Genomic DNA, 24,188 nt, shown 5'->3' with positions numbered 1-24,188 from the left:
ACCCACCCGGTACATCGAAGTCCTCTAGAGAAAGTGTTCAACAGTGAGGTAACTCTACTCAGCAACCCACTAACAGCCTGACTTGCGCAAGTCTGGAAGTTTGGAACATGCAGCTATTACGTGCATGGTCCTTTTCCCTTCTTCTTCCTTTTCCCCTTCCCTTTTTCTTCTTTTTTTTTGTCAGTTTTTTTCTTAAGTGAATGAAATTCTACACTTACGAGTGATAAATTTTCTCTTTTCTTAACATTCACACTTTAGTCATTCAAAAAATGATTCCTTTTTCCTATATTCATCTGAGTTTCTATAATTTTGGGGCAAAGCGTAATCCTGCTGTCAGTCAGATTTAAAAGCTGCTAAACCAGAGCCACTAAATGTGATCTCATGACCTCTGTAGTACTACTTTCACTCAACCTCTAAGAACAAAATTTTCAAAGAAATACACGAGTGAAGCTACTGTACCCCACTGAAGCTGAATGGGAATTGGATATATAACCCCTTCATGTATTTTTTTTACATCCAAGCCTTACGGTTTGTGGTTACATAAAATAATAAATGACTGCTTCTGTTCAAAATACTTATCCCAGTATTATAGCGATCCATTTGAAATGACCTTATCTCATTTATTTCGTTTTGCTGTACTGGAATAATAAATGTATGCTATAAAAAACATAATTACAAGAATTAACAGATTCTTTTTTAAAAATATAAGGACGTGATCAATTTCCTCCTCAATGCTATGCACTGTCAGCAGAAGTTAGAAATTTACAGTGTGAAAAGTAATCTTTGCTAACTTAGTAAGGCAAATATAGGTTGTTAAATGTCAACCCAGTGGTGGGATTAGTGTTAATTTAAAGGAAACAGGATCACAGACATTTCCTGAGAGAAGGATGTATACGAGCACCTGATTCTAAAGAGAAGATTTAAGAAAATGTTCAGGTAATACAGTTTTAGCTATATTTTTTCATAATATAGTCAAACTATCAGAACTGTGATTATTTTTTTTTAATCTCATTTTCGTCATTTATTTGGGGGGGGGCATAATGGACCAGGATAAGCAGTAGAAACTGGTGGGTGACTTATCTACCTAAGAATGTTGGATGACAAAAAAGTGCCAAGTGTTCAAAATAACTATCCTAAAATCATTCATCTGAAGTAGCTGAAAAATTATCACATCCCATCAGCACATTCCAGTTAGCAAGGGAAGTGGGTGGTAGCTGTCTCTGGGAAGCTGAGAAGAAACCCCCCTTACTATTTTTAGTTCCATTATTTTCTGGGCAAGAATAAAAAATGTGGCAACCAGAAGATGCAAAAACAGTGGCTAGACATTTACCATCAGTTTATTCTATTGTGTGTGTCTGTTTTTTTCCTTTAGAAGGAGCAGAATTCTTCAAAACGCAAGGAATTCCCCAGATCTGAGAGCAATCCAGCTGAGCAAATCCTGGGGGAGGAGAGAAGACATGAAAGCTGTGGCTCAGTGTTTCCACACTTTTCTTAAGTATCCCACTGCTGTGGTATTATGGTTTCTGGGAACAAGGGGCTGCTGCCAACATTTTCTTCTTTACACTCTCATTGTAATTCTGAGAGGGAGGTAAGGAAAGCAGTTGTTCTCCCCTTGGAACAGGCCTGAGGAAGAGCAGCTGTAAGTCTGCAAGAAAACCGTTGCAAAGCTGATGGTCCCTTCTCTACATCCCATTTGTTTACATACACCCACCTGGAGAGACTAGTGTATAACATGGAGGGTATATCACTGACTGTAACTGAACTAGTCTTAAAAAAACCTATGTTGTATACCATGATTATAATTTCTCTCTCTGGTAAGGTTGTTTATCCTCTTTTTCTTATTTATTGCTTGAGTGAACCTTATACATTTGAAATTATGTTTTAGAAGAAGTAAGATACTATGCAACTGGTGGTATTTCACTGCAGAATAACCCCTGAAGGGCTTTGTAATCCCCTGGTGCTAACATCATCTAATAGTGAGCCAAATTGAATAAGCTCACTGCTATAAACGCAGCTTCATTCTGGTTTAGTTAGCATTGCCTAGTAATTAATTATTATTCCATATTTATGCTATCAATGACATCCAGAGGCTGGCCTAAACATGCTCAAGGTGCTGGCGGCAGCAGCAGCAGCAGTTTGTATATATATATATGTGGATATTTTGTTCTCCCTCTACAAATGTATGCTGCAGACTGTCTCTTAAAAGATTTGTTAGTAAGTCTTCCCTGTAGCTAAACACAACAAGACAGTACATGCTGGACATCAGTCAAAGAAGCACAGTGACACATAGCTCACTAATTACTATTAATGTTTACAGGATTTCGAATGTCGTAATTGGTGTTGGCGCTGAGAATGCAGTCTAGGAAATTGCTTGTCACCTTTGTTTTATCCTAGGTCTCATTGAGAATCTCATATGCAATTAACTGTAATAGCTATACTGTATTTATTCTAAAGTGCCCAATACATTATTGTTTTATTGTTTGGATCTCAAACCTGGGGAGTTTAATTGCTTACAAAAATACAGTTCAAAGTAAGAGGATCATTGTGGTGAGGGATTTTTTTCAGCATAGAAAAAAAAAAAATTAACGTAGGTCATGTTCCAAACTCATAGTCCTCCTGACCTTGAAATCTCACTAACTTCAGGGAGAGTAACTTGTGTATGAAGACAGAACAGGTAAATCTACAATTACCAACTTGTGTGGCACAGCGAGAGGAGTTATTTGCTGCACACCGTTCTGGTTATAGGACTGAATGTCCCTGTTGTGCTGCTGCCAGCAGTGAAACTTGAGCCAGTAGCCAGTTCAAGGCACGCATCAGACAAGCCTAGGGCACTAATTGCAGGAGGACCCTGCATCCACATTGCTGAACCCCGGAGTTCCTTCAGCCTTGGTTCCACCAGGAGGAAAACTACTTCAAACAGAGCCACCAGCGGTGTGTCTCACCCAAGCGAGTGCTGCCAGGCTGCAAGTATAGGTTCAAGGCAAAACTGTGGCAAAAAGAATCCTTCCCTCTCCCTCCTCCAATGCTAAAACACTAATGTGGACACATCCTATGTTATTTAGGAAGACTCCAGCTAAAGATGCTGAAACAAATTGTTCTGCTGTCTGTAAGACAGGGCAATTGTTTTCTGCATATGGAACTGTCCAGTAATTCTTGAAAGGAATAGGTTTCCTCCGCATATTCTAGTTTACAAAGTAGAAGAAGCACTGAACTGCTCACATGAATTCATCTGCTCATTTAGCCTGGCAATATTTTCTATTTAAACAGCCAAAGATCTGGAATTAACATGGACTGTCTAGAAACCTCAATAAAAGAAAGTGGTTTGCCAAGCAGCAGTCTAGGACAGCAGAAGTGAAGCCCTTCATACAGATAAAGGACAGGAAATTTTCCTTCACAAGGATGGAAAATTACATTGTCCCCTGGTATCACCCAGGGTTTGGATGTTGGGGCACAGGTCTGTTTTTCAAGTTTAGACTGACAGCACCTGCTCTTTTCATTTCATAGTGGATTGTTCAAGGAACAGCTATTGATGTTTCCTTGCTGTACTTGTTAAAGCAGAGGATACTCTTTAGTTCCTCATATTAAGAAACTAGCTGTTCAAATTTTTCTGGAGAAAATAATTTCAGGAGATAAGATACGGATCTAGCTAAATTAACTTAATTAAAGAAAATGCAAATCCAGTAGAATGAGAGTGTAGATTCTACTTGCTGCAAGCACAAAATCTCTCCAACAGTCTGAATATGATAAATAATTACAATAATTGTACATCTAAAATATTAGAAATATCTTCTATCAGAATGCAGGATGAAAACAAGAGACTATTTGATTGAATTTATTTTACCTACTGCAAGTGCAAAGACAAGCCTAAATATCATGGACTGATTTGAAGCACATTCAAACTATTTTAGAGCTTACTTTTAATCCAGTTAATTATTTTGCTATTCTCCATTCAATTAATTATCAGATTAAAGTTCTTATATAATATGTAGAATGGTGTTTTGATAATAAAAGATTATAAAAGAAATATTGCAGAGTTTGCTTTAGAAGAAAGCATAACAAGATTTAAATCTGCAGAATCCCAAGTTAAAAGAGGCTATTAACTGTGACAGCAATTACATGCCCACGTACATATTGCAAGACAGCATATATTACATGGGGTATGGAAAACCCATATGGAAGCTCCCATACGGGAGCACTATGACCAGGACGGGCAGCCAGGGCGCAGGGTGGTGGCTGGTGCAGGAGAGCACACAGGGAGGGAAAAGCGCCAGTAGGCCTCCATGGATGAGTAGGGAGCTTTTGAACAAACTCGGACACAAAAAGGAAGCTACAGAGGGTGGAAGCAAGAGCAGGTGGCCTGGGAGGAGTACAGAGAAGTTGTCCAAGCAGCCAGGGATCAGGTTAGGAAAGCTAAAGCCCTGATGGAATTAAATCTGTCCAGGGACATCAAAGGCAACAAGAAAAGCTTCTATAGGTACATTGGTGATAAAAGGAAGACTAGGGGAAATGTGGGCCCTCTCCAGAAGGAAACAGGAGACCCAGTCACCCAGGAGATGGAGAAGGCTGAGGTATTCAGTGACTTTTTGCCTCAGTCTTTACTGGCAAGTGCTCCAGCCACGCCACTCAAGTCGCAGAAGGCAAAGGCAGGGACTGGAAGAATGAAGAACCGCCTGCTGTAGGAGAGGATCAGGTTCGAGATCATCTAAGGAACCTGAAGGTGCACAAGTCCATGGGACCTGATGAGGTACATCCACAGGTCCTGAGGGACTGGCGGATGAAGTTGCTAAGCCACTATCCATCATATTTGAGAAGCTGTGGCAGTTCAATGAAGTTCCTACAGACTGGAAGAGGGGAAACATAGATCCCGTTTTTAAAAAGGGAAATAAAGAAGACCTGGAGAACTACAGGGTGGTCAGCCTTACCTCTACCTCTGTGCCCAGCAAGATCATGGAGCAGATCCTCCTGGAAACTATGCTAAGGCACATGGAAAATAAGGAGGTTATTGGTGACAGCCAGCATGGCTTCACTAAGGGCAAATCGTGTCTGACAGATTTGGTGGCCTTCTACAACAGGGTTACAGTGTTGGTGGATGAGTGAGGAGCAACTGACGTCATCTACCTGGACTTGTGCAAAGCATTTGACCCTGCCTCACATGACGTCCTTGCCTCTAAACTGGAGACACATGGATTAGACAGATAGGGAATTGGCTGGATGGTCTCACCCAAAGAGTTGCAGTCAACTGCTCAATGTCCAAGTGGAGACCAGTGATGAGTTGCGTTCCTCAGGGGAAGGGTGCCGTTTAACATCTTTGTCAGCAACATGGACACTGGGGTTGAGTGCACCCTCAGCAAGTTTGCTGACAACACCAAGCTGTGTGGTGCAGTTGACATGCTGATAGGAAGGGATGCCTTGACAGGCTGGAGAGGTGGGCCCATGCAAACCATATGAAGTTCAACAAAGCCAAGTGCAAGGTCCTGCATGTGGGTCAGGGCAATCCCAAGCACAAACACAGGCTGGGCAGAGAATGGATTGAGAGCAGCCCTGAGGAGAAGGACTTGAGGGTGTTGGCTGACAAGAAGCTAAACATGGCCCAGCAATGTGTGTTTGCAGCCCAGAAAGTCAGCCATATCCTGGGCTGCATCAAAAGAAGTGTAGCCAGCAGGTCAAAGGAGGTGATTCTGCTCCTCTACTCTGCTCTCATGAAAGCCCCCTGGAGTACTGTGCTCAGGTCTGGGGCCCCCAGCATAAGAAGGACACGGATGTTTTGGAGTGAGTCCAGAGGAGGCCACAAAGGTGATCAGAGGGCTGATCATCAGAAGCACCTCTTCTATGAAGACAGGCTGAGAGAGTTGGGTTGTTCAGCCTGGAGAAGAGGCTCCAGGGAGACCTTACAGCAGCTTCCAGTACCTAAAGGGGGACTACAGGAAAGCTGGAGAGGGGCTTTTTGAAGGGCGTGTAGTGATAAAAAAAGGGGGAATGGCTTTGAACTGAAAGAAAGTAGATATAGATTAGATATTAAAAAAAAAAATTCTTCATTGTGAGGGTGGTTTGACACTGGCACAGGTTTCCTAGAGAAGCTGTGGATGCCCCATCCCTGGCAGTGCTCAAGGCCAGGCTGGATGGGGCTTGGAGCAGCCTGGTGTAGTGGAAGGTGTCCCTGCCCATGACAGGGGGTTGGGACTAGGTGATCTTTAAGGTCCCTTCCAACCCAAATCATTCTATGATTCTAAGACTACTGCAAATCTTTACTGTAGGAATCATTAAAGAGTGTACATAAATACCACTGTTTGGATTTTCTGCTTAGATCTTCCAGCACTGTTACATCTATCAAAACTTATGTTTTGGGGTTTTATTACAGATATTGATTGTAATTGGGTTTTGTGGTATTTCAGGCTTTTTGGGACCTACTCTGAAAAAAGAGATTATTTTGTTTTACAACCTAAGAATTGATGTTTAGCAGTCTCTTTATGCTGGAGAGTATGGTGACATGGCTTTTCAATTGTCTGTATCACTTCCTTTCTGCAAAGGTCTGTTCATTGTGTCAGTTGTACTTTACATGTTGGCAATATGCCTACTGTCTCACAGAAAGCAGGTACATTTGGAGAGATGACAGCTTTCTCTGAACTCAGTTATTTAACTAACTCATTTATGACTAGATTATTTGAAAAAGCTATACCATCTGGTTGGTGGTCAAAATCTTGCTTGTGTGCTAAGCAATGCTTCTTAAACTCTGCATTCTTTCTATTTAGTTTCATTAATAGTTTCACCTTTCTACTTTGTTTCACTAATAATTTCATATTGTTTCACTAGAAGTATCTGGAAAGTTGCTATACACAAAATTAGAAGTGAGAAGATCCAGGTTCCATTTTTAACTTTTCAACAGATTTACCCAATTTCACCTTAAGCAACTATGCTGTATCTTGGTTTCTATTGCCTATTTGTAAAAAGACATTTAAATAACCTTGACATTTATAGAAGGAGGGGAAAAGCTACTTAGGTGATAAACAGTTTAATCATTGTGATAATTTAACAGCTTTGTTCTACAAGCTACTTGGTAATGTGGGTAGAAAAAACTACAAACCATTCTTCAGATATCCATTAGGGTTTCTAAACACATTTGTTGCACTGTTTACATTCCATTAACATTTTTCAGATCCAGATTTACTCCCAATGGTTTTAAGCGTGTATATCCAGACACTCAGAAAGAAAACATGGAAAACTCTAATGCTTTCATGAATAAACCTTGATTTTTTTTTAAAAAATAATTTACTCATCCTATCAACAATGGCAACATAACTGATTAGTTAAATAAAGACAGAAAGTTGTTGTTTATGTCTGAGATAAATGGTTAAAGCTGTTAAATAAAGAAAAAATCTGAAAAAAGCTTGCAAATTTCTCTTTAAAATCTTTTAAATTGCTTCTTTCTCTTAAAAATCTGGATTTACATTTCTTTACCCATTCACATGATATTTGAAATTACTGAAGGAAACTATTTATTTTGACTGGACGTTCTTGTCATCATCCAAGAGGGTGGGAGGCATACTGCTAGTTGATGGACAGGAATGATGACTACATCATGCATCAGAGAGGCAGTCTAAAGACTTCGACAAGAAAGGTGTCAGACGACCCCTTATCTTAATCATTCCTGAATAGTTACAGTCTTGGGCATACACTAAGCCTGTATGTAGCTGCTATTAAAAATCAGGGTATCGTAAGTGCACAGAAGATTTATTTTTGTAATTCTGGGGTCACAGTGATGAGTCATCAACTGATGACTTTTTCATAGATTCATGGAATAGAATCATTTAGGTTGGAAAAGTCCCTTAAGATCATCCAGTCCAACTGTTACCCCAGCAGCACCAAGTTCACTGCTAAACCATGTCCCTAAGCACCACATCTACATGTCTTAAATGCCTCCAGGGATGGTGACCTGTATGATCAAGGAGAGAAGCTTGCATTTGGCAATGCTTTCTCACACAGTCACTCAAAAGGGATCAAGGTCCCTACAGTAAACTGTGGCTCCAGCCTTACAGATCTGAGAGTTGTTGTTCCCCTCGATATCTATTTTACTCGTCAGAGCTCAGTAATTTTTTAAAACATCAGAGCCCTAGAGGCAGTATGATATATTAAGCTTATGTCAGTGGTCATTTTCTACCAATGTAATATATACTTCAGAATCTTAGCTTTCCACCTATGCTGATATATTTTAGACTTAGGATGTACATGTGTGAGTGTGTGTGTCGGACAGGAGGGATGAAGTGAGGGAGAACAGAAAGCAGAGCAGAAACCTCTGAACATACAAAACAATGTAAATCAGTCTGGAGCCATCTGTCCGAGCCTGCAGTGTTTGAAAAATGGAATGTATGAACTTTAATGAACTTATCATTGAGGGGAATAGATCAAAATCTTTGGGACGTTTTTAAAATATTAACTGTTGATTTTGTATTTGCTGGACAATCTTAGATGCATTGAATTAACATACTTCTTTGCAGTGGTTGATACTAGTAAATAGGGTTCAACAGGCAGTCATTGCTATAAATGGCTTGTATGAAGTGTAAGAGCTTCTGATTGTTCCACTGACCTCAGGGTTTCCAGTATTCACAAGTAGATGTTTCCTTATTTGCATAAAAAGGCTCATCGTGTTTCTTAAATATCTAAAATAAAACCACTTCCTGCTTTTCTTAGGTGCAAAATGCACCATGAGGCCCCTTGCAGCTTTTGAAACTTCCAGACAGATGCAAAGCTAATGTATTCAGTTAAGTTACTATCAGCCTTAAACCCCTGAAATGCTGAAGTGTTAGTAACTTGACCTTTATGTCAAGATGAATGCAAAACAAATTAACTTCTGACTGCGCAGGCCTTTCTGAAGGGTTGTGTTTGTTAAAAAATGTCTCTGTTTTTACATATAGGTGCAAGGGAAAAATAAGCTGTTTTCCTTAAAATCTGAAACATCTTAGTCTCAACAGTTCCCAGAATTTCTAGCCTTAATGAACTAGTTATTGATATTGTTCTTTGGCATTTATGTTTTATTATAATCTGATTGTTTCTGTAGCATACAGCTATGGGTACTGCTAACAGGAAGGTACAAGAGGGACTGGCAAATTCTGTCGTTAGCAGCACAACAGGTTATAGCAAGCTTTCTTCTTTGTGCCTTGTCCCCCACCTTTCTCCTCCTAAATATTTGTTTTCCCTGTGAATCTAACAGGTTCTCAGAAACTCCTGACCTTTCACAGTAACTGATTTGTTGAGCATGCTCCTTTGACCATGTGGTAGGGCCATGTTTCTCCAGGTATAACTCTGTCCAATTTTACCCAAGGAATTTAAGGGCACATTAATCACCAGTCACTGGCAACATTTTATATCACATCTGTGAACTCTGACAGCTAGATTTTGGAGAGTAGCAATCCCATGGTTACTTCACTGATGCTGAAATGCGCTGTTCTGATTGATTAACTTCTTGAATTTTTCTTTTTTTTTTTAATCTATTATAGCTCAACAAAAATGCTTAGATCAGCACCTGTAGAGAGTATAGCCCTGAATTTATCTTTACAGTCAACTATAGTACAGCAAGCTGCCTGCCAGTTTGCTATTCGGTGGGAAAGCCACATATTTGGATGCTTCCTGCGTGATATGGAGGAATTCTGACAAGCCTCAGAAAGTAACTTGGCCATGAAGATCATTACCACCTTTCTCAATTATCAAAACTTCAATGCATTCATTTCTGAAACCCAGTGCACAGTTTGGGTACACTCACAGAACAAGAGGATTAGACTCTACTGCTTTCCTCTCAGTAACAAATATTGATCAGGGCAGGCCCATTAATCTGGGATAGGTGGGCATCTGTCACTACTACAGGGTGTTGAATATTTGCTTTGTTGGTCATCATTAAAGTGTATCAGCTTTCCTCTCCATAAAACTAGTTAAATACAAGAAGAAAACCCCCTCAAGCTGTCCAGTTTCAATTTTACATTCACAACTAAGTACAACATGAAATTATGTCACTCATAAGAAAACTTCAAAGAGTTCTTGCAACTAGTTCTTTTTACAGATTCCCTTTAATATAAGGAATGTCTTGCATGAGTTTACAATTACACCCAGGAAAGCAGAAATCCAGTTATGTTCAATTCTTACTCAAAGCATACATTATTTAATACAGGCTTTGCAAAAGTAAGCACGTTGAAGTTCTTTGTATTTGGATTTGCCAAAATTAGGGAGGCTTCCAAGAGCATCTTAGGTTTAAAATAATCACTTTCTAAGAATGAAAAAGCAGAAGTGCAGTCTGAATGATAATTTTTTATCAAATCTGTTTCTCAATTCTATTTTTTAGCTGTTACATTTTTAAGCCGCTTCACTTTAGATTTCTCTTGAGTTTCTGCTCTTAGTTTCTCTGTTTTCATATCTGTTCTACAGTTATCTTTTAGACAGTATTTTAGAGACAGGATTTCCAGAATTACTCACTCGTAAGTCTGTAGAAGCTTTGAACTCATTTCTTTTGCTCTCTGGAAATGAAAAGGAGTGTGAATGGGAAAGAAATGTATTCCAAATATTTTTTCTAACAGTAAATTCATAGTAAACTTGATCTGATTGTAAATTACTAATTCATTATCTTTCATAGTAGTAAATATCCCTGTCAGTAACACTTCCATCACACCCTACTACATATGGATCAGACCAAAAAAGCTTCATTTATAAAATGGGAACCCTACGTTCACAAAGAACAACAGATACATAATACATTCACCATGGGTGATTTTCTGAAATACATTTTTGAAAAATCTGAGCACTACAGTGCATCTGGCTCCTCATCTGAGAAGGATAAATGCTTTCAAAGCTGTCTTTACTTCCTTTTCCAATCTCCCTCCTAAAAGAAAATATCAGGCTATTTGATCAGTTTAAGATGCTAGTGGTTTGTGACAGTTTACTTTTCAGGAAGAATAATGAGTAACAAGTCCAGAACAATCAGTTAATATGAAGAAGTCCTAACCAGAACAGTTTGAGAATATTGTAAACTATCTTTCTAGTCTATTATTATGTAGGGATGACAGTGCAGCCACTCTGGGAGAGGGGGGGATGAAGGGTGTGGGCAAGAGCAGCCAAACTGAAAAACAGGTATAAACATCTCATTATGTTCACGCAGGTCAAGATAAGTAATAAATTTCCTCTTTATCCATATCACTCTATGCAGGCTACTTTCCTGAAGTCCCTTGTGAGGTTTCAACACTTGGGGTAACCTTTTTATGATCTGCCAGTATAAAGAAAGAAAATGAATTTTGGCTCTTCCTTAAATGTAAAGCAAGGATTGTAAATATTGAACCACTGTGATGTGCCAAACTCTCATAATATAGACTTAAAGTAGCTGGATTTGAAAAGGAAGCTAATGAAATAATTGACCTCATTTCCATTCCTTTCTCCTTTTAAGGAGAAGCCTGCACAAACTGCCCAGAAGAGTAATACTGTCTTCTTATTTCTTACGTATTTATTTCCTAAATGAAATAAATATATATTCATATACTTCATTCCAAAATGAAGAAAGTAAGGTTCAAAAATAGACAATGTTTTTAGTTTAATCAAAATTAGAAAGGCTAATAATGGTTTCCACTGAGCTTCAGAGAATCAAAGGGACAAGTAGCCAATTGGTAGATTGCTTACTTCCAATAGAAGGATGCTTCCAGTAGAAAAGAAAATGGAAATTTGAAAGAAAAGGATATATAGATTTGTTCTAGAACTATATAAGTGATGCAACTCCTACCTATTAATTTCAATGAAATAATTATGGCTAGTTCTGTGAAAATATTTTTTCATCATATTACATCATATTAATCGCATTATAGATGTGTATGTATATGTATATATATATATACGTACATATGTCTTTAGATACGAATGTGAAACTTAAATTTTGCTAAAGCTCAAACAGCCCTTTAAACACTGTAATGGTCTGTCCACATCTCCCATGTCCTTTAAAGTAATTTCATTCCCAAATTTTCCAACCAAAAGAAAGTCATTCAATGAAACATTTATTTCTTTCTACCTTTTTTTTTTGTTTTTCCTTGTAAAGATTGTGCATTAAAGGGGATCAAAATTAAAAGGAATTTGTTATAAATATGCAGAAAATATTGCTACTTCATTATTATGTTTCATAATGTATCTCTATAACTATTGTTTTGAGCACTTTGGTACAATGTTACTGTACAGTTTTATACAAGTGGGAAACTAAATGCTTATCTGTTATTTCTGTTGGTGCTCTCAAATGCTTCTTTACTATTTATTGCAACTTACTGGGCTTTCAAGGACTGTAATGGAATTTAAAGCTTACTGGCATGGTTTAAGCAAGCTGCTTGCTCTTCTTCCATAACCAGCGGACTTCCTGCTGCTGGCTATATATTGCAGAAATAAAAGGCTATTTCTCTTCATTATTATTCATAGGGTCATAACATTCAAGATTAATGTGTGCTCTGATGGCTTATTCATGAGAATGTTCACAAATCTTGAAAGTTTCATACTTCTTAACACACACAATTTTTCCAAAAATTTCTACTAAAAAGAATGGTTGTTCTTTGTTCATTCTTCATCATTCATTTCTCTATTAAAACCTTTCATTTTTCCAATGAGGGAACCTACACAGTATTTGCCAGAAGTGACTAGTCACTTTCTACAACTAGGTGAGAAGTTAAATTCTTCAATAACCTGTTGAACTACTATTTTTCATTTCCTAAAAAAGCACCAGGATAAAAAATTGCAAATTATGTTAGCAACTCAGTTGACTTTGTGAATGATCCTGCAAGAAATAGAAAAGTCTAAGTGTATCATATTATTTATCCTAAGCAGGTAATTAATCTGATTCTATTTAACATACCCCAAGAAGTAGCTGGAAAAGTGGGTGGGTGGAAATACGCATTGCAGGTCTTAACTACAGTCGTGTGAACTGTAGCTCTTGCAAAGCACAGCTCCTCAGTTTTAGCACTATGAAGGACCTAACAGGCCTGACAGTCACCGAAATGTATACCCCAAAAATTTCTTTCCCACTCAGCATGTCCCCAGCTTCTCCTTTTAGCTAACAAGCTACAAGTGCGTCTCAAATGCCAAATGGGTTTTAGAAGATTTGCTATTCATTTGCTCCAGCTACATCTCCTGTCGTGCAAATGTAGCACCCTAACTGATTCTGCTTAACAGGATGAAACAGAGCCGCTGAGGCCATCTCCATGTCACGTTACCCACAGAGTACTTGACAACCTGGCACGGTATCATTAACTGGTGTCCTCTCTTCTGTTATATTGTTATTTATGCATGTTTTCCAGATTATACTATATAGTATTTTTTATCAGCTATTCGAAGACCAAATGTATACAGTAATTTTGCATATTTAATCAGTTGTGCAAAGTATGTATTCAAAGAGAATATGGTAACAACCAGAAAAAAACAAGTATAAGGCATGGGAGCTTGGATGAATCTTACTACAGTTAAGTATATGTAGTCACAAAAAAATTTATTTTCTACTATGCTTTGTTTGTATCCATGTTGCTTGTGAAACAGAAGCTTCAGTTTTCACAAGAGGAGCAACATGATTCTTTGTCAGTAGATAACCACTGCAAGATGTCAGAAAGAAAAATGCAAGCCCTTGAACATATGACTCCTCTCCTGTCTTTAAGAACCACTGCTCACTCAGCCAGCTGTCTGACTAGTAAAGACATTTTTTGTCACTTACAAACTCTAGCAGAGTATTACATGTCAGCTAAGTTGTCAAGGAAATTTGCATTTACACAGACTAAATATATTAAGAGGAAAGACTTGTGGCAACAAAAAGAAATTCTTCTTGGAACAAGTTTAATTTATTGGATTACAGATGTTAAGCTTTATCATAGAGACTGATCAGTTTTCTTCAGCAAGTGTACTTTTAAGCGTTGTGCTCACATACAATTTTGATTGCAATTAATAAGCTACCTCAATATGAGGTCACCTTACCTGAATCACTAACAAAATACTCTGTTTACATAATTTTTCTTCTTAGTAAACAAAACTAGAATCTGCTGCTACAAAATAAAAAATATTTTGCTATACTTTGAGTCCTTTTTTCCTGTTTATGAATGTCCATGAACAATTTTTTTTTTCTGAAGGCTCTAATTTTGTGATCTTACCAATAAATTATGATGTCAATCTTGTGTCAATTTTGAATTATGTCACAGCAATTGCTGCTGGAAAAATATCCTCAGCAAACAAATCTCTATTGCTTGTGCACTTCTGTGGTGAATATTTTGCATGATGCTTTAGTAATTCTGATTTCATATTGAAATTGTGCTGTGGAATTTATGTAGATTTAAACTAATTTTAAATTATCTTGGTGAAATTCTAGGGTTATATTTCATTGATCTAGTTCTTTTATGAAACTTAGCTCATTTTAAGCAATACTTGGAGAAAACATTACACAAATCTGTAACCTAAGGAAAGCAGCTGAAGAGAAAGCACACACTGATAAACCAGAATTCATAACACTATTTAGGAAGAAAAAAATATGCAAGAGGATTAGAACAGGGTCTTAACCAACACAAGAGCTACTCATATCCTAAGGCCTACCTATAAGATGTAGAACACACAACTTGGAAAAAATGTCACTAACAGCTACTAACAGCCTCAAATACTCGTAAAGCCCAGTTACAGTACATTTTTAGAACACGGAAAATGTTGTTACTATATGAAACCCTGACAGTGATCTCACTTAGGCCTGTTCTGTTGTTCCACATTCATAAATTTCAGGGTCAGACAGACAAGAGTTGGAGTATGTAAGTGTAATAAAAATAATATAATCTGAGATTCGCTCCCTTGGGTTTTCAGCTACCTTACTTTAAAGAATTTCCCAGAAAGTTTCTAAACACAGTGTTAAGGATAATTAACTGTGTTCAGTAATATTTCACAGAAGAATATATTAGCTGAGAATTATTCCTTTGTCTCAAGAGTCTTTTGCGAAGAGACACCTTTCATCTTGAACAAGTGCCAGCTATGTTAATTAAGAAAAACTTGTGAAGCACAAATGAAACTATACACTGCAATATTAGGTTAAAACAGCTTCACTAAGTACTTTAAAAACTTATCCTAACAACACTTCTCTGGAAAAATACTTTATAGCACAATTACAGAGCTGAATTATGGCTGACCCTCCATAGATGTATTTGCATGAAAGAAAGACAATTAGATTTTCAAAAGCACAGCTAGGATTTCAGCAGTAGGCACTGATGTTTCCATTGTTTTTCAATAAGTTAGCTGTATAACCACTTCATATTCCTTAAAATCTCTCCCTAAGCAACAAAAACTTAATGAAAGGAAGAACATTTTTTCTCAGGAAATGACAACTTGAAATTACCATTGAATTTGGACAGAATCCTATTCACAAAGATTGACTGGTCTGTCCCAATACATCCTAAAGTCTAGTAGCATAATTGTTCATAGTGAGTTAATTTTATCATTTTAATTGAATGCCGTTTGGAATTTGTTGGTTTTAAATCAGAAAAGATTGCTTGTATTGGGCTAAGAATATATGTATTGCAAGATTTTAAATTGCTAAGATTTATTTCACTTCTTGCTAGCCAAACAACACCTAATAGATCCATGTGTATATTACAACAATGCTGGAATATCCCTTTAATATTTTAAGAGTACATGTTTTTAACCAGAAATTTGGGCTTACTTTCTAAAGAATACATTATTCATTATCAACATGCCATTATACTGTCCAGGTATTGACATGCTGGAATTTTGGAGCTCAAGTCATGTTGCAACCATGATCAGGAAGGTATAGTTGTGAAATTTTGACTTGAATTCTTAGCTACATGTCAAGATATTTGGCTGGCATTGTGGTTGCACCAGGGAAGAGATCAGTGCAAGTACTTGTGTGTGGCACAGAGGCCTTCCTTGTGTTCATGAGATTCTCCATTGCAGAGCATAAAGAGCTTGTATGAATGCAGAGTAGGTATAGAAAGCAGATATATTAGTTAGCCACTAATGGAACTGGCCAAATGCTAAATGTCAGCACAGAGGATCATCAAAAACACGGCAAAATGTACACAGTGAATTTATATGTTGCAATGCTACTGAAAAAAACTTTTTTCTGAAACAGTCAGCACCATTCCTCACAGCTTCCAAAGCCCATGCCTGCCTGTAAACTGCTTAGCCTTGCCTGCACTTTGATTCACAGTTGCAGTTTAGACTTACATCAGATACTGCTCTGGAAAACATGTTGCTCTAATTCTTGTGAAAGCAGAGTGAATTGAGAAGCAGCTGGATTTTTGAGGAACACTTTCTGTGCTGTAGATCTCTGATTTTTGTAAGGACAAACAAGACTTACCCTGCTCTCATTACAAAGCAGAGGAAATCACTGGCATCAGATGAGTACTGCTACCGCATGGGAATACAGATAAACAGGCTTAGGAAAACTGAGACATCTGGAAAGATGGAGTAAAAATTATACAGAAAACAGTATGTAACAGTACAAACGGCTAAAGTAAAAGCAGCTCCAGGACACAGCCAAAAATATCTTCACTTGAGACTGCACTCACCCCAGCTATTCACACTGGATCTGCCCAGCTGCTGAAAACTGCCAGCCAGCTCTGCAGTGTATGAAAATGAGTGTGTAATGAAAGGTAACAGTTTGGAGCACTGCCTTTTAGCCCCACTGTCTTTCATAGAAGTAAGACAGATACATGATTGTCCCTTAGAAGTCAGAAAGAAGTAAAACCAAGATGAAAAACAATCCCTTCTTACTCTGTGACTTGGCAAGTTACCTGAACTGTGTATTACCCAGCTTCTCTGAAAGTAAGCTGTGAGATAAGGGTACTCAGTGTTATGTTACTTAATGCAGAGGTATATTATAAAAGCCCTTCAAGTTCTCCAAATGAACATAGTTCATATTGCTCTTGTGTTTTTTCTCATGATGTCAGTTCTCTAGATGACTGTGTCCTCTGGTAAAGTCATCTTCAAGGTAGGGGATGTTGGTCTACCTTTCAAATTGTTCCTTGCCTTCACATGTCCTTGGCATCAGGCAGTGTCCAGTTCTCACCTTGTAATATTCTGACTGGTTCTGACAACTCCCAGATTCACATTTCTTTTAATGCTGGATCATTTACTTGAATCAGTTTTTTAAAAACTGACCTTTTAGCAGACCTCTGACATATTTCCTTTCTCCCCAGGGAATCCAAGACAAATTGCCTTATTCTGAAGGTGTTTCACTACTGGACCCCAGTTCCTCTGTTTTTTAATCAAATTGAGAGGTTGTGCTCTGCCTCCACTGCCAGACTTGTTTACCAGTAAATATTCCAAAAATATCAAGAACCACCATTCTACTTTCTCTTAAATTGCCTTTTATGCACGGGAGGAATTTGTTTAATTAATTTCAGCTCTGAAACTCTTTGCTATAATTCCAAACAGCTGCTGTGCTGTCCCTAGTGTTAATGAGTTTTGTCTTCGTATGACTGGGAGAAGGACAGAAAGGGCCATGCTGGCAAAAATTGGTTAAAATTGGTTTTCAGCATGCAAAATAAACTGGACAGCTCCTGAGTGAAACTGATTGCAGTGTCACCCTCTCCTCTCTGTAGAAATTTAACCTGTCTGGCCAGTGAGAATGAGACTCACAGCAGGGGCAGAAGGTATTGACTTTTTGAAAAATATTCCTCTTTTTGTTTTTCAAATTGACTGAGGCAGTTTCATCTGAATTGTCATTCTTAAATAATTGTCCTAGAAGGAGCAGTACATTTCAACCTCATGCCATCCTTTGAAAATTTAGGCTAGCTTTTAGCTAAAGAGATGCAGCCTGACATTCTGAACCTACACACAGTGTGAAAAACTACTTTGATCAGGCTGTGCTTATAATTTAAGGCAGTAAAACAGAATTCCTACTAATTGTATTTAAGGCATGATGTACTGTATAATCCACTAAGAAACTTGGTTTCAAAAACACGGTAACCATAAAAACAGCTGTTCCAATGAGTCATTTTCCCAACATGCAACTTAAAGCAAAACAGAGAAGAAGCCTCTCCCAGTTGTAACTTGTTTGTGTTGATATTATTATGGAGTAGGATTAATGCTAGGAATGTGGGGGAAAACAACAAAAAACTCTTCTCCACATTTCGTTTTATACCAGAAGTTTGAAAACAGGAAAAAAAACTTTTAGAGTTAAAAACCAGAAAAAATTCAGTTTTGAAAAAATATCGGTACCTAAACTAAATTATTAATGACAAGCCATGTATTGGTAGTCCAAAATAATTTGCAAAGTTAAGAATGAGTCTAAGATTAGAAGGAAGTGAATTAAAAGAAGATACTTAGTTGAATACCAAAAAAATATAAAAAATCATGTCACATATGTGCATGTGTGCGTATTTTCACAGTGTTTAAGTATAATACAGACACTGGAAGAGGTAACAGTAAGATCTGGTAAAGGAGGTGGAGGAAACTGCACTGCAAAAAAGGAAAATAAAAGACAAAATTTACTGCAGGCATTGCTCTTTTTTTCCATATAAAGTTGAGTGAACAAGTGAACAAATGAACAGCCCTTTTCATACTTAGAATAAGCCTTCATCCCACACAGCTGTTGGAGGGGAAATATGAACTAAGTTCCATCAAGATAAGCCTTATACTGAATTCCAAACAAGGTTCAATATTTTTTTTTTTTTGAGGGGGTGGTTGGTGGTGGGAGTGGGGTGGAGGGGAAGAATAGGATGTTTATGATGTTTCTATTATATGACTGTTGCAGGGACCAGAATTTAATTTTTGTAGGTCTGCATTGCAGATGCGTTTACTTCCCATATTGTAAGCCTTGGAGATGCAGAGCTCCAAAGGCTACAAAGATGTGACATGCATTGTTGTTTTTTTTGTTTGCAGATATCTCAATAAGCTTGCTCTCCTTAGTTGTCACAGCCTGTGGTCTTGCTCTGTTTGGTGTCTCTCTATTCGTATCCTGGAAGCTTTGTTGGATTCCTTGGCGAGAGCGTGGTCTGCCATTTGGGAACAAAGACAACAAACAAGAAGCACTGAACTACACAGATACAGAGACCAATGACCATGACTACAGCGAGGATTATCTGGGTCAGCCTACAGCCTATCCGGAGTCCTCCATGAAGATCAGCCACACCTCCCCTGATATTCCGTTAGATGCTCAGGCGGGAACGAAGGAGAACTGTGTACACAATGTGCGAATGCATCGTCAGATCACTGAACCAACCTCTTCTGCTCGGTCAGTAACTCCAGTTCCTGTCTGATATTAATGAATACAGATGCAGTCAAAAGAGCACAGCTTGATTATCCAGTGCCCTGATCTATTTAAAATGCATAATTTCCTTGCCACATTCTTTAAAAAAAAACCAACCAAAACCACACACAAGTTATTCTTTGAGGTGTGCAAAACAGCATCACAGTGCTATTCCACTCTTCGATCGACTGCTGTCTCATTTGTGCCTCTCCCTCAGGAGCTGGACAAGACAAAGCACTGTGTGTCCCTTAAAGCACCAGAGCAGCCTAGATTTAGCTTGTAAAGCATATTAATTTGCACTTAGCACTGATGCTGAACACTCAGTGATATCTCCTCAAAGATTTTTAAAACAGCCAAAGAAGAAAAGTAGGGCAAGCTAATGAAACACTTGCAAGAGTTAGGAAATAGAATTAAAAATCATAGAGTTTAGCCACAATCATGACTGTGGGGGGAAAAGTGACTGAACAAGAGTTAGCAAGGTCTCCAGGGGAACTGGAGAACCAGTACAGGGGGGAAGAGGAAAGAGGGAGATGAGAGTATGTGCAGGGGCAGGTGATAAAAGAATTATGTTTCACACAGTAAGAAAAAGGATCAGCATGTGAAAAGCCAGTAAATTTCTGAGTCAAAGCAGATTCAGCTGGAGAAGGTATACAGCACTAGTCCAATTGCTCTTTGCTAGCCTTCTTTCTTGGCCATGCGGGAGAACAAGTTTTGCCTGCAGGCACACCTGAACATGGGTAAGATGACAGCAGCTAGCAGCCAGTTCAGTAATAACCAGTTGTGCAAAGCATATCTTAGAAAAAATTTGAGGTCCCTGGAACATTATTAATACTATGCAGCAAAAGCTCCAGGTGCCCTTCCTCTGTAGATTAGCATAAAAATGTCTTGGGCTTAGATTATTGTAGGAATTTCTGGGGAGGTCAAAGCCATAATTATGGATACCAAAGTATCTGCCCTACCACACACAAGATTGAATTCCAGCCAAGGACTAACAGCCCAGAAGTACAGTACAGGGCTGATGCTGCTGTGTTTTCAAACTGCTGGGAAATAAGCATGTCATGAGATTCATTAACAACAGAAGATTCACATCCGACATCTAACTCCAAGAGCTCTCATGTGTGTCTTCAATATTGTGAAAGTACTGAGTCAGATACAGGCTTTTAGTGCTGCAACAAGGCAGCAATTCTGATACTTAATCAAATGATAAATGCATGGTATCACCACTGCATAGCCATCTCACCAGAAGCAGCAGCGATCCTAATCTGTGAAGAACTTGCCTCAGCATCCTGAGTGCATGGACAATGTCTTCTTCCTGTGAATCTCTGCAGATCTTTCTTCTGTCAGCTTTTCCCAGTCTGGCTCTCTCTAGCAGGTGTTAGTTACACTGGCTCTCTGTACCCAAGGGCATGGCTTGGCCAGGTCTCACCCCTACCCTGTACCATATGCTGATACATGTGTTGCTTTTTGCTCTTCTTTCATTGCCCCTTACTTTTGCCCAGGTCTTCTGCAAAAGACTCTTTCACCGATCAGGAGGGGCCCATCTTCCTTGTACTGCATTGTTCATTTGTTCATCTCTGTCTCTGCTGCTTTCTGGCATAACTGGGTAGCCAGCTGTGGCTTTGCTGTGTGGCCAGAGACCAGGCACCTGCCCCTACTACAATCCCTGCTAAGCTGTCTCTCCCGTGCATTCCTTTTTATTCCTCCCCAGGATATTCTGCACTTCCCACTGCCATGAGAAGCTTAAGGGTTGAACAATAATTTTTTTTTTTTTTTTTTGTGACATGATAATATTTTATGATGAAAATTACTAATGGATAGCTATAAAATTACATATTTGTTATGCAACAAGAGAAAAAATAGGATAGTATATAAGAGGCTGTTTTAAGCATGTGTAAACACATATTTACAAGGAAGGAATGAACAATGAAAGCAGAGGAACTATTGCTGATTACATTCAACATAAATAGCTTTGGACTAATCCTGTGCGAGAATTTTCCACGTGCTCTTTCTGTGTTCAACCACAGCTCATGGCATGCCAATATACTGAATGATCGCTGCATATGAATAGGACAAAAAAGTTGAATCCAACTCATATAAGATTAGGATTTTACCGAATACAACTTCCACATCCCACTACTCTGACAGGGATGCAAATTTGATTTCTGTTATCATCTCATGAAGTGGAAATTTCAATCACAATAACTGAGTGACTCCAGTTAATAAATTTCACTGGACTGAAGCTAAAAGCAAATTTCTCTCCTCGGGGTAATAAAACTAAAGTAGCTTTTCAGCCAAAATACCACAGAGCTTATTACATCAGGTATGAGAGAATTGTTGGGGTGGTCAACAAACCATTTCAGACCAGAACAGCTCACTTGTTAATAGAGCAGCTGTAGAGATCAACAAGTAATAAAAATACAGAGATGTCAGGAAGTATCCTCCTTTTGTCCAGCTTTACCTTAGAACCAGAAATCAGCAAGTTCAGCTGGCATAATAGGCCAGATCCTACTGCTGTTTACATAATATAACCCATTTCATAGGCATTAATCGAAAGGATTCGGTTGAAAATGATAACCAATAAGAATAGCTACAGTTCTTAGTCATGTTGCATTATACTTGCCAATAAGGCAGATCCTCTGGATTTGCAATGGCCATGAAATTGCATTTGCCACGTACTTCAGCCAGGTTTGGAGAGTGTGTACCACTAGCTTAAGACACAGGAACAGAAAATTATGTGGTACTAGCAGTCTAATGCTGAAGGTGAGCTCTCACAACTGTTGGGTATCATGCTTTATCACTTTATGCAAGTAAAGCTGTGCACAGATTCTTATCATCTCCAACACAATCTGTTTCAATTCTTTCATTTTCACCTAAGGCATAACTCAATCCGAAGACAGCTCAACCTCTCCAATCCGGACTTCAACATCCAGCAGGTTCAGAAACAGGAGCAACTGACAGGAATTGGCCGCATTAAGCCAGAGCTATATAAACAAAGATCAGTGGACACAGATGATGGCCGGAGGAGTAACAGCAAGGCATGTGGAAAACTGAACTTTATTCTGAAATACGATTGTGATTTAGAGCAGCTGATAGTGAAGATACACAAGGCCATCAACCTGCCAGCAAAGGACTTCTCTGGAACTTCAGATCCATATGTGAAGATATATCTGCTTCCTGATAGGAAAACAAAACACCAGACTAAAGTGCACAGAAAGACCCTAAATCCAGTATTTGATGAAGTTTTTTTATTTACTGTCCCATACAATGATCTCAACACAAGGAAACTCCATTTCTCTGTGTATGACTTTGACAGATTCTCCAGGCATGACTTGATTGGCCAAGTGATAGTGGATAATTTTTTAGATTTGGCAGATTTTCCCAGGGAATGTAATATTTGGAAGGATATTGAATATGTCACCAATGTAAGTATTATAATTTTTCTTTTTGAAATCTTTTTGTTTCTGATTTTTTTTTAACCTGATTATAACTGCAATTGTCTGATAGATTTATGAAGGAAAATACTCTATTTTCTCTCTTTCTCAAGCTTTGACCTTAATCCAAGGAAATGAACAGTACATTTTCAGTCCTCATTTCTCATTCTTTGGATATATTAAAGAATGTCTTACGTAGGAGATCATGGTTTAGTCATTGCCCTACTGATAGGGTAGGAAAACTGGAGAATGTTTTTCTCTTAAACTTACTTAATCTAAAATTTACTTAAGGAAATACTACTTTTCTTATTTTGCCTGTCTTTCTGTGTTTTGCATGATTTGCATGACCTTCAGTCCTTCAAAAGACTGTATTCTTATAAAGTGAGCTAACACTACATCTATAATTTAGGCAAACAGAAGTTTGACAATGCTGTTCCATGAAAGCAATGAAACACACTGAATTGGTTTAACTCTTTGTTTGTCATCACTTTTGTTACATAGGGAAATGGGAATCTTACAAAATAATTCTACATTTCTGTTATCCCAAAGTCTCTGGTATCAAATTCTATGCAGGGATCCAATTAGTGATTAGGTACAAAATCACAAAAATTAGTTTTGGTAAAGAAAGAGCTTTTTTCTCAAAGCATAACACAACCTTCTTGTAATGCTATTAGAATTTAATCACGTGCATCCTATGGAGAACAGACCTTCAATGAGAATGATACATTACAGAAATCCACAAAGGTGAGATACTAGTGCCAAGAGTCAGTAAATATTTCATTTGCTATGTCAAACCATACTCAAATGGAGTACACATTTTAGATGAAATAAACAAAACATTACTAACAGTAAGATCAAAGTGTAAGTTTGTTAGACTTCAGGAAAGCATTTAAGTGTATGCTTAGCTGAGTGTAAGAAGCCATTGAAAAGTAAAGGATGTTCTGAGACAAATACTTTCCTGAATGCAGATCTTCATCTTATACTTTTGTGGTCTGGTAGCATGTCCATGTTACAGACCAAACTGATTCCTTTTTTTTTGATTGGAATTTCTTTTTGAACATTGTCTTTGTTCTAAGGTGATTTCTCAGTGTTCTTAGTGTTACCTATACATGTGTAGAACGTGCTTGTGCACCCGCTGCACAATCTCCTTCCACACTAGAACTGCAGCAGCAGCAATAGCAGTTCCCTCACTCAAGGTACAAGCAGGATGATGGACACTCAGTGTCAAAGGAAGATGAACCTGTTTTATCTTAGAAAAAGTTACTGCTTTTCAACTGCAAGGGAAAAGTAAGAATCTGACAGAGAGATGACAGTCATTCCAAGTGAAAGCCTGCCTTCATGCAACATTAAGTGTCCCAAGTTCAACTTTTCAGTTTTACAATCAACTGAAAATTGAATGCACATGCACACTGGAATTACTTTGATATGTACCAGTCCTTTTTCCATGCTTTAATTCTGGCAAAAAATGGACTCTGATATTTTCTTTTTAATCATTTCCCCTTCCAAATTTCAAAAGTGATGCAGCA

The 24,188-nt window shown here is 38.1% G+C and overlaps 1 protein-coding gene across 3 annotated transcripts in view; it reads left to right on the top strand.

Moving 5' to 3' along the window:
• Positions 1 to 24,188, top strand: part of SYT9 (synaptotagmin 9) — a 72,174-nt gene that overhangs the window by 14,635 nt on the left and 33,351 nt on the right. For all 3 annotated transcript variants that reach the window (XM_037403089.1, XM_037403088.1, XM_037403091.1), the window contains exons 2-3: positions 18,865 to 19,216; positions 22,107 to 22,653. In XM_037403089.1, coding sequence (XP_037258986.1) covers positions 18,865 to 19,216; positions 22,107 to 22,653 — 899 coding nt within the window. The remainder of the gene's footprint in view (positions 1 to 18,864; positions 19,217 to 22,106; positions 22,654 to 24,188) is intronic.

This window comes from Falco rusticolus, chromosome 10, assembly GCF_015220075.1.
Source record: "Falco rusticolus isolate bFalRus1 chromosome 10, bFalRus1.pri, whole genome shotgun sequence".
NCBI classification, from domain to species: domain Eukaryota; kingdom Metazoa; phylum Chordata; class Aves; order Falconiformes; family Falconidae; genus Falco; species Falco rusticolus.
The sequence above is the reverse complement of the archived record's forward strand: the minus strand, read 5'-3'. Positions and strand labels throughout refer to the sequence as shown.